At 37.5% G+C, this 11809-nt stretch overlaps 1 protein-coding gene across 1 annotated transcript; it reads right to left on the reverse strand.

Moving 5' to 3' along the window:
* Positions 1 to 5852: 5852 nt before the first annotated feature.
* On the reverse strand, positions 5853 to 11809 carry LOC149023241 (NADPH-dependent aldo-keto reductase, chloroplastic-like). Its single transcript, XM_089143793.1, has 8 exons — positions 11521 to 11809; positions 11283 to 11409; positions 9209 to 9259; positions 8814 to 8890; positions 8548 to 8635; positions 6939 to 7214; positions 6606 to 6854; positions 5853 to 6139 (listed from the first exon to the last, which is right to left on the reverse strand). The coding sequence occupies exons 2-8, from the start codon at positions 11400 to 11402 to the stop codon at positions 6053 to 6055; spliced, it is 948 nt and encodes a 315-aa protein (XP_088999919.1). The 5' UTR covers positions 11403 to 11409; positions 11521 to 11809; the 3' UTR covers positions 5853 to 6052.

The raw sequence follows: 11809 nt of genomic DNA on the forward strand, positions 1-11809 counted from the left end.
ATCATTTCTTTATGACAAAGACCCGGAGATAGGCACCACCATTCATTGCAATCTCCATTAACTTTGGAATCAGGGTTTTAAAACCAAGAGTTGGGGATAGAGTCAGTTCCAGAACCCCAGAATCCGTCCCAACATTTCTTAGCATCAAGAAATTTGAGGTTTAGAAGTTTTATACAACAGGTAACGGCTACCCAAAAACTGAACAAGCAATCAGACTGTAGAATAACCGAAGCCAATCAAAACCATGACTGGAAGAGCCATGGATTGCAGAATATCTTTACAGCAATCAATTGGTAAAGAGAAGACCAAAGAACAACTTCAAGAAAAGTAAATTCAGTCAAACTTCCTTGGTATCATCTCACAATGCCTCCAAATGACAATACAAACAACAAAATCCAAGATGCATTATTCACATAAACAGGCTTTCTACAGTTCACAGCAGAAACATACCATCCATTGCAAAATGTTGTACAAGATTCTGGCATCTGCTGCATTTTAAATCACTTTCTCTTCTGGTTTCTCAAAAAAGGTCTTCTTGATCCAATCAAATGGCTACAGAATTGCCCCCAGAAAATGAATCAGAAACCATACTGGAATATAAAGGAAAAGGGATAACAATCATCATGTTAACCAACTATAACAATTTACAAAGAATCTACCATAACTCATAACAACCTTTGTTTGAATTTGAAATGGTCACTCGTTAAACAAATGTTCTTCTCTTCAACACTCCAATCTCTCTCGTACACACATACATGCACACTGAAAGGTGGAAAAAAGAGTGACCCTATCTTTCTAATGTTGTCAAAAACTCAGGAATGCCAAGACAAGACCCAGGGATGTCTTGGCAGCTTAGGCAGTTTCAAACCAAAACATGCCCAGACATTGCTGTGATACCTTAACAGGCTAAGCTTTGGCGTAATGCATTTTATATTAGAAACAAGAATAAGGAAACTCCATATTTGCTTGTCTAAGCCCTACCACTAGCAACTTAATTTATTTTTTAACATTTTTATTTTAGGTAACCATGTTATAGAATAAGTATTACAATCATTCAGAAAATGAAAATCAAATTCGTTATACCATTTCCAATAAATACTGTATCAAACAAAAACAATGCTGATGATGACAAGTACACAAGTGAAAAAGCAAATAAACTCAATTTCATTTTGTCGGGTTAAAATGAGAAACAGCATGCTACCAAAAGCATGTAATAACCATATCTTGCAACTACAATAATCGACAGAAGGATATTTTACATACATTTTATAGAACATCCACAAAGGCACATGCCGAGTTCAACTTGTAAGGCTATTTTTTCAAGCTCTCCTCTAATACTCCAAGCATATGCCTAGGATACATCTTGATACCGTCCCATGGTGAGGAAGCAGATTGGAATTAGGGAAATCATAACTCCAATTCCAGCCAGTTTATACTAATTCTGGCTGATCATGATTGAGATCGACCTTGTCTCTCTGTTCACCTCTCTCTTTCCTTCACAACCCCCCACCCAACCAACCATCCCTCCAAAAAGAAAAGAGAAACTTATCTGTGTTCTCCTCTTTTACCCCACTTACTGGGGTATATAAGTGTTCATTGAACAGCAAAGCCATTCAGAAACTTCCATTTTCTCTATTATCTAACACAAACGGCAACCCACAATATCACATCATATCAACTTCAGTTCATTATTCCTTAGGGACATTTACTTTATGTACCATGGACACCATTAGATGTCCTGAGCCTTACAAAACTTCATACTAACATGAACAAATTCATAATGGAATTCATATGCCAAACATCAAGTCAATTTAAAAATCATAAGGCATTATTTACTACACACAGGAGGACCCCAATCATACGTTCTAAGTGCCTTTGATGCTCGACTTTAAGAAGTTTATCCAGGGGGGGGGGGGGGGTAATGCACCATGGCACCAATAAAGGTACACCAAAGGATGTCCAAGAATGATATAAATGCTCTTTGTGTTTGCTCCCCTATAAAGCATCAGATAGAATGATTCAGAACCACAGGCAGAACGATTCAAATTTGAAAAGATGAAGAAGACCCCATATCAATAATTACATTACGGTCATTTAATTACCTCTTTCAAACAAGGCTTTTGTTTATGCAACCCCACTCATGCTTATCCCTCTGGTCATTTTCAGCTCCAGATCGACGTGGATGTGAAACCAGAAAACATGAATTCATTAATTACAAGCCCCACTCAAGCTTATTCAGTCTACCCATATTAGATTCTGAATCATTCTGGATGTTCTTCCAAATAAATACTAGTTAGTTGAGTATTTATTGCATATGAGTATCAGGATTATGGGGCGTTGACTATCCTGGCAAAAATACAATTGCCACTTAAGTGCAAACATCTCAAGAATCATGTGCAACTTTTAAGAAATCAAACTGAGATTGTCATTACATACTCTAAAATTGAAATACCACATCACTAGCGGACAAAGGAAAACAAGCGAAATCAGGAAACCTAATCGAAAACTCAAAAGCTTTGAAGAAAGAGCAAAAAGAATGGAAAAAGAACCATAATATACTATCATCTGTGATGAAGATAAAATTGAAGCAGCGGGCAAACCTGGATCAGATAAATGGCTCCCGTTGTTGCGGCGGCTCCCCAAGCGATGGCAGCTTGAATGTCAGTTGATTGAGGACGACGCCCTGGCCGAAGGAATTTGAACATACCTTCTACTCCTGCCATTTTCGTCTGCTTCGATCAAATTGAAACCCTAATTTGTTCTGATTCTCTTATTTCAGTTCTGTGTGATCGCAGACCGGCGAGGAAGAACAAGGATTTCTGAGAATCGGATACCGGGGAAGGCCAAAAGCATGCCAAAGCCATTAGAATCATTCTAGAATATTGGATTGGGATATTCTTTCTCCGGCGTTTTGCACAGCGAGTTGAAATCCAGTAGATAGGCCCAGGCCCAGGCCCAGGCCCAGGGCCAGGCCCAGTTCTGCATTGAATCTAAATTCCAAACCAAGTTGACAAGGATTTTCCATAAAAGAAAAGAAAAAAGAAATTAAAATAGATACTCGAAAATATCCAATTATCCGAATATCCGCACATAATTTATGAATTGACCATTTCACCCCAAAAGAAAAAAATAATAACGAACGGATCATGGTTAGGAAACCAACGACCGGTTTGATAATCCACCAAAAAAAAGTTTCTGATGTTTCTTCACTCAAGAAAGAAAACTATATTTGTTTCAGGTTATTTTTTAAACATAAATTAAAATTATGGAAATGTGCTTATAAATCGTTTTGACGCAACAATATTCTCGAAGCAAAAGGCAAAGATTTTAAAGACAAATATTTAGGGCATTTGGTTACATGAATCAAGAGATTTCAAATCTTAAGAATTATAAATAGAAGATTTATACTCGTTTGGTTGTGTGAATCTCTAGATTCATAAAATCTAGGAATTCACATTTTTACACTAAAAATGTGAATATGTAGATTTATGGGTATGAGGGGAAATCCAAATATTTCACTATATTTCACTTCTACTCGTTAAACATTTAAACCATGATTCCATGGATGTTTTTTCAATATGAGTCTACAGATTTCATTTCAAAGTTTCAGGCTAACCAAACAGTTAATTTTATGAATCATGACTGTTGAGCAAACTTTCACATACGCAGCGGAATATTACCAAGAAAGAAAGAAATAAAGAATTAACAAGACACCACAATTTTTTACTTGGTTCGGTCTTACGACCTACGTCCAAGGATGAGTTAACAAACTCATCAGTCATGCAATATTCAATAGTTTAAGAAAGGAAATTACAGCACTAAGATAGCTACCCAAGTAGAATCATACAAATGGACAAAACAAGAAGAAGAAAGACTCAATCAGAGCGTTTGCACCTGATTACACAGCAGCCTTATCTCCTCTTCAAGGAAACCGATAACACCAACAGCAAGGCAATAATCAGTCCTTCAAAATCCAGAAAGCCTCTAACCGTCCACGCTTTACAATCCTTGAACCAGCAGCAAGAAGAAGCACCAAATCTCAAACCCTAGAAGCTCTATCGCAACCAGAGAGAAAAGAATGAAGAGAGAGAGTGAACTGATCGAATGAATACGCATAAGCCAAACCCCCAAAAGATAAAACATATACATATTGCTGTAAAGACCAAAATGCCCTTAAAACTAATACATAAGACATCATAGTCCAACTCCCTGTGAAAAGACATCAATACCCCTGTTACATACAACAATGACTATAGATTTGAAATTTCTAGGATTTTGAAATCTTCATGTTCAAGTAACCAAACAAACCCTTAATGGAATTTGATATTCTAAACATGAGTAATCTTGCTAAAACCCTATTGTTAATGTTTTTGTGGTGCGCAATCAAAGATGTGGACCAATTATTAATATTTCACACATAAAAAGAAAGCTAGAGAAAAATTTTCAACAAATTGGAAAGAAAAGGTGAAATTTTCAAAAATTTAGAGCGGGGTTGTTGGGATAGCCCTACCCTTGCTCAAGAGTCCATAAACTTGGTCTAAAACTCCCTTTTTTCATTGAATAGTATAAAAATCTTGGTCTCTCCCCCTAGATGTTTTCTCATATTGTTCTATGGTTGTAATGCTCTTAATGATCTTCTTGCTACTTTGGATTAAGATGGTATTCTTCTCATTAAGGTTATAGATTTTTTGGTTTAGATTACTACGAAAAAAAAATTAGTTTTTTTGGTTTGTTTTTGTTTTATTCCAAGGTCCTTCAATAAGGGGCTCATTTGCTAGCTAAAGGAATTGTCAATTGGAGTTTCTCCCATAATTGGTGGTCTTCTTTACTTCATTGTCTTGAATCAATCTGTGTAAATAGGGGCTTTGGCCCCCCTTTTTTCTCTCTTAATAAAAGCTTTTCTAATAAAAAAATACAAATAGTATTGTTGATACGGAATCTCGCTCGCCCTTCCTTGTCACAAACCTGCAAAATGCATGTTCGACTTTGTGTGGTCGAGGTACGTCTCCGACGAGCAAGTCAAGTACCATTGATTTTTTTGGACTTAGGGTTGACTAGAAACACCAAATCCCTTGATAATGTAAGCACAACTTTATTGTTCCAAATTGGCTCGCCGTCTGGGCAATCAACGGCACGCCATTTGATTCCAAACGGCTCACCAATTGACACAAAGTTATTTTATATATGCTCCACAAATGGAATTTGGATCATCACCCCTGTCGGGGAACACAGATTTTCCACCACAAAATCGGTGGGCTCCACAGTTGAAAAATATTTAAAAAAAAAAAAAAAAACCTCCCATCACCCACCTCTGGGCCCCCTCGTATTTTGGGGTGGAAAAGCCGTCGGGTAGCACTTTGTGCTCCCCGACAGGCTCGCAGATCCGGACTCCCACAAACGACCTGATGGCCGCATTAATGGCTATATTCCAAATGGCCCGCTATTTCGGACAAAAAACTGACTAACTTTCTATTTGTTAGACTTAGAGCTGTAGGACCTTTTGTGTTTCTATTTAATCTCTACGAAGTGCTATCAACCATACAGTCTCATAAAATCTCCAGATCTCAGATTTCTTGTGTTCTTGCCTCTCACCCATATCCACTCCTTAAAGGTTATCACAAGGAAGCAAAGCAGGCTTGTTAAAGCCAGATTGTGGTGATTAAAGGCTTTTTAATAATTCTTAATGTTGCAATTCATTCAATCTTGAACATTCATTCACATTGCATCACTCTCACACGAAGGATAAAGTGTCATTTTCATTGTTAGGTAATATCATATCTTTAACTCTTATAATTGTTTTGATTGTTATTTAATTCTAGTCTAGGTGGATTAAAATTGACATACTCACTTTGTGGAACCTGAAGCTTTAGTAATCAACCGGAAGTTGCAATATTAACTCTACAACAGAAACATCACATCCAACATTTTACAGTTTGGTAATCTGTCAGTACACCAATCACATTTGACTACTCAATACAAGGAATCGCACAAATTCTATAACAGAGAATTTCATGTGAGCTGAATCCAAGAACAAGACAAATTACATATAAGCTCAGATTTCACCATCCCAGAATTCTTCAAGAGTCCTATAAGCACCATGGGTCTCGTGGACAAAAGAAGCACCTCTAATCAATCTTGCCTGCATAACGACCAAAAAAGCACATTAATATAATCATCTACAGAGAAAATTCTACCCAAAAAGAACCCGTGACCTTACAGGAATATTTTTCTATACTACCAGATCCAAAAGGGTATCCTCCAAGACCAGAAAAATATATAGGTATGACACAGCGCATATATTTTGGTGAAATGGAAAGGATTGCAACGCACATCCCCTAAAGCTTGCGCTCAACCCAACTAAGCTTTTTCCCACCTAAATGGGCCAGATTCACATATCTAGTTCTGGCATTCAACTCTATTCAGAGCCATACCATGTCATGGAAAACGAGTCAGCTATTAGTATGTTTCATCAGGAAGAGCACCAAGTAATTAGATTGCTCAACACCAGAATGCCGGTGTCTCAAATTGTAACTAAAATGAGTCACAAGCCTCTAACACATGTTTATTGCAGGAGTAGCAATGGTAAGGAAACATAAACAACTTGCCTGTTCAATTTCACCAAACTTTGCAAACAAATCATCTGGTATGGACCATTCATGGATATCAATGTTTTCAATGATCCGGTTCTCATTTGTGCTCTTAGGAAGCACACTGTGGCCCATTTGGAGCCCCCAGCGAAGAGCAACTTGTGCAGGACTCTTGCCTAATTTCTCAGCAACCGTAGTTATAACAGGATGCTTAAGTACATCACTCTTGAGCCATGTTGTGCCAGGGGAACCAAGAGGTGAATACCCCTGAGAAGAAATGGGGAAATTAACACAAATAGCAACAAAATTTTTAAAATATACATGAGCTTAATGGCATCAAGATTTTCTTACAGATAGGTGAACTCCCTTGGCTTTACAAAACGCATGTAACTTGGTCTGCTGCCAAGCAGGGTGGCATTCCACTTGGTTGACTGCAGGGGGAACACGGGAAGCCTCTAGCAAATCCCCCAACTTCTTTGAAGAGAAATTGCTAACACCAATAGCACGGGCCTTTCCTGAATCATAGAGTGCCTCAATTGCCCTCCACGTACTTGGGATATTAGGCATGGTGAGGTTTTCAGGACTAAAACCTACAGATCCCTTCTTCTTACTGACTGGCCAATGAATCTTCAAGAATTTAGAAGCCCCAGTTAGCATTGGTAGACAAATCACACTGTAAGTATAATGTCAGTGAACTAATGCAGAACTGTTTTCAAAACCACAAATACCCAATTGCTTGATGCAAAACCACTCGCCAGGTCTTTATAAATGACAAAACATACAATAATAACTGTATAAAACCTACAAGATACAAACTCAGAACAGAAAAGTTCCGTCCATCCTTCCCACTTAGATATGTGAGCAGGACCCAGGATTGCAGCATTAATGGGCCAATTTTGTTAATCTGACAGGCTATTCCCACACAATTTTTAACACCCCAACACAAAGTGTTCTCCCAAATGAGGATCTCAGGTGCCTAGATAATTCAGGATCCCCAGGAAACAGTTCCAAAGTTAGGCATCTAACTTCCCATGAGCTCCAAGAAAAAAGTGGGGCGAAATTAGACCATCCACCAGCAGGCTTGAAATCATGCATGTCACAGAATTTAATAATTAGAATATGCTTTGAACTGGATCCTAAAGTGTATTATTGAATGTAAACATAGTATAGCTTCTGCACATGGAAAGCTTTTAAACGGAGGTGATGAAATTTCAAGCTTCCAGCTAATTACTTCAACCTTGCAAATCCTCAAGCAACAGAGCAATCTCAAAAACTTGGATGCAAATAATGTCACTTAAAGTAACATTCAATGGCAGACAGACAAACCAACTTATAAAATATGATTTGGGTCGACTACCATGTCAAGCAATTATATTGAAGGAAAACATGACATGCACAGTATATAATATCAGTTTAAAAGCAAACAATGACTTTCTCAGAACAAGCTTTAATAATAGTTCACATACAAGAAAGACCCTTCCATGCCATAAATTCCCAACCTCAATACTACAATCAACAATACCATTTTACCAGCACCTTTTGACCTTAAAGACATGTACATTACTTAAGAATACAGTGATGAAGGCCCGGCATAGAAATGCAATCACTGTAAGAACCTAATACTGGAGAACTTGCAATACTTTAGAGAAAAATACTGGTAAAATATTTGAATTTCTAAGTCCAATGATAAACGCTCAACTCAACTCAACCAAGTCCTGTTCCAGATAAATGGACCAGCTGCACAAATCCTATTTTGCTGCATAGGTAAACCGATCTAGAGTTCCAAACATGGATCTTTCTGATACCAAACCACTACATCAGATGACTTGGCACGACTTCAGTCTTCAACCCCATACAGAAGAACATGATCACTAAAGAATACACCCTTCTACTAGCTACCATGATAATAAACTCATTATGTCATTTTTCAGAAAGTAACCATTATATAGAGGGCACATACAAGATACAGGTCAACATAGTCAAGCTGTAAATCTTGCAAAGTTCTGTTTAGCGCCTCAGGTACATCTTCTGGTGCATGATCAGAACACCTGCAGATTAATGTCACATCTTATATCTGTAAGTTTGTCTGGTATTGGATATCTTTCACTACATGAAATCATGTAATAAAAGTAGGACACTAGGACGGTAAATCTTTGCCGCCCAGTTATTAATTGAAGCGGCTACAAATCCACTGGTATTCAAAAGTCAAAATAAGAATATACAAACCAGAGTTTAGATGTAATCCACAAATCCTCACGCTTCACCACACCATCTGAAAACAGCTTCTTAAATGCCAGACCAACCTACAACAGCCAGTAAAAAACAAAGAAAAATAAAATAAAATGAGAAAGCAATCATCCAAAGATTGGATCAATATGTACTCTTCAATCACTCAACTGGTATCATATTACAGTTGGAGTTGTAACCCACAATGCTATAGCTCCAAATTTTAACCCAGTATGTTGTCAGAATCAGTAAAAACAAAACCACTACTTGATCATGTAATGGTCACTTCTATCATCGATTTTGATCAGAGACAATTATGATGATCACATGTGTGGGTGAGAGAGGAAGAGAGAAGACAAACACATATACAAACAAGCAATGATTAGTTTAATCACCTCCTTCTCATTTGCATAGATTTGAGCACAATCAATATGCCGATAGCCAGCCTGTATTGACACACAACAAACATAGTGAATAAAAAAACGAATATGGATAATACAAAAGTTTAGACATATATGTTTATAGCCTGCAAATAATGCAACCAATTCTGCATTAAAGAACAGTATGCATAGGCAGAAACATCCATTGAAGTATTGAGAGAAATAAAAGACAGTTTTTGGATACACGAATCAGACATCTTTTTTCAATAAAGAATTAAGAACTGTGAAGCATACAAAAGAGTGAAAAATCTGGTGCCTACTTTTATGTGATCAACGAATCTTAAAGGAGATAGGAATGAACCTAGGGACACAATGAAGTTCTCAAAAATTTGACTTGTAGCTTTTCAACAATGTGATCATTTTTAGTATTTTTATTAAGGATAAAAAATATGTCAAGATAATAATTTGGAATATTTTCAATTTTAAAAGTAATTTATGAAGTTTAGAGTACTCTTCTCATTTATGCTTCTTTTTTTTTTAAATACACGTGGATACGGATCATGCTCTTATGCTGCATGGCCAATCAATTGACTTTCAAATTCTGACAGATATTATCCATGGCGGTCTCTAACATCAACCTCTTATGCTTGCTCATTGTAGTGTTTGAATACACATGTTACAATAACGTCTGAATTGATTTCCATATTGCTGAAAATACAATGTGAAGAAACACTATCGATATGCTGAAATTGGCATCAAGTTTGGCAGATAGCCATAAAGAAAAGCCTATCCACCAACAGATGGGAAAAATCAGCCTCTACATGGCCCTCCAAGAGAGGTTATCAGCCCATACCAGTTAAAATACTTATTTGTGTATTTCCAGCTGTATGCATAGAATTAAAACAATAAATTTAAAGAGATCATCCTGTACAAAAAAAGAGGGAGGAAAAGAGAATCCCAAGGAAAAAAGAGTTTTTCTTGGGGTTGGGGGGTGGGGGGTGAGGGGTGGGAGCACATAGAAGCAACAACATTTTTTTGTCAAATCATAAATACATTCTACTTTCATTTTTAGGGACTGCAGACCATATGTGGTAAGGTCACCTGATAAGTTAAATATGTTAAATATAACCAAGATATCTAACAAAATGGCATTCATATACTTACCCCCAAGAAGAATGAAGGTGGGTTGGCAAAGAACTGGAAGTTCACAGGATTTGAGGTTCCCTTTACTAAGCTAAACCAGAAGTCATATCAATGAGAAGAAGGGCTAGTAGCAGAAACAGGATATCATGGTAATGAAACAGAATTTCAGTTAAATATGATACACTCAAATCAGTTAGTAAGCTACCAGATGCAACCCCAACCAACACTACACAGTATGTTTCTATTATCACAATTTGATTTATGAGCAATAAGAAAAGCTTTTACCCTAACTGTTCAATCCTAATTATATATTGCATTTACCCATCATAAAGTTATCCCTGAAGACAAAAAGACAGCAGACTGTCACAACTCTCGGCCATCTGAAGTTGCTCATTTTCTTTCCCCTTCATCAAAGGTTTTTTTTTTGGTAGTAGTCCCCTTCATCAAAATTGATTGCATGCGTAATGCCTCAATAAACCTTAGAAGATGAGAAACCCACCTAAAGAAGATATAGATGGGGAAAATAAACTAAAAAGGGAGTGGAAGCTGGCAAGCGAATCACAGTTTGAGTTTTTGTTTTTTTTTCTTCCCGTTAATTAATTATTATTTTATTTGCTATTTTTATAAAGGGGTTGGGGATCGAGTACCAATAGTTTTTACTGCAACTCGAACTCGAAGTTTTTGTCACATGCACCAGAAATGATAGTCAACAACTAAAAACTGGAAGAAATGATACATGCCCTGAAACCAAAGAAAAACAACGAGCGAATATTTGCTCACCACTTCAAGTATTGCGATCATAAAATACTCAGCATAATATGATAAATAAGTAGCATCTAGCAACGACCAACACCTCAAAAATAAGAAGGCGAGAGTTTAACACTTTTATGAGGCACAATCATCCGGGAAAAAAGGTTAGAAACTCTCGAGAAGGGGAGAAAACTACCTTGACTGCAGCAATTACAGCATTTCCAACAACTCCAGGGTCAGATTGCCATGTTCCTAACCCAACGGAAGGGATTTTCGCTCCAGTGTTCAACTCGAAACACCGGATAGCGTTAGCCATTTTCGAACTGCAACCTCAGAAACAGGGAAAACAGAGAAAGCCAAATCCTTCTTCAAGATACCAGTTCAAATGAACAGAGCATGAGTAAGAATTTTTGGAGAGAGAGTGAGTGAAATACCTGGGGAATAATGGAGAAGCTTTCAGCCTGGTGACGAAAATGGAAGAATCTGTGCTTGTGGAAGAATAAAGAAACTGAAGAAGCTTTCCACTTGACAAAATTGGAAGAGTCTAGCCTCGTGGAAGACTGAAGAAGCTACCCTGGACGGCAATCGAAGAGTGTGGAGTCTGTGGACTTCCGTCAGCTCTCTCGTAAGCTCGCTTTCTGAGATTCGGTGGGAGGTAAAGCTTGGAGAGCGCGAATCAACAGCCGTGGTGGTGGCGGTGGCTTTGTTAATTAGCGCATGCCA

This window comes from Hakea prostrata, chromosome 2 (assembly GCF_041222555.1).
Source record: "Hakea prostrata isolate BN-2017 chromosome 2, UWA_Hpros_2, whole genome shotgun sequence".
NCBI classification, from domain to species: Eukaryota; Viridiplantae; Streptophyta; class Magnoliopsida; order Proteales; family Proteaceae; genus Hakea; species Hakea prostrata.

Coding starts and splice junctions, on each gene's coding strand:
- LOC149023241 (XM_089143793.1), bottom strand. CDS start 11,402: ATGGCTAACGCTATCCGGTGTTTCGAGTTGAACACTGGAGCGAAAATC. Junction 8,636..8,813: donor TGGATTACATCTAAACTCTG/GTTTGTATATTC, acceptor ATTAATCTGCAG/GTGTTCTGATCATGCACCAG. Junction 7,215..8,547: donor ACTATGTTGACCTGTATCTT/GTATGTGCCCTC, acceptor AAATTCTTGAAG/ATTCATTGGCCAGTCAGTAA.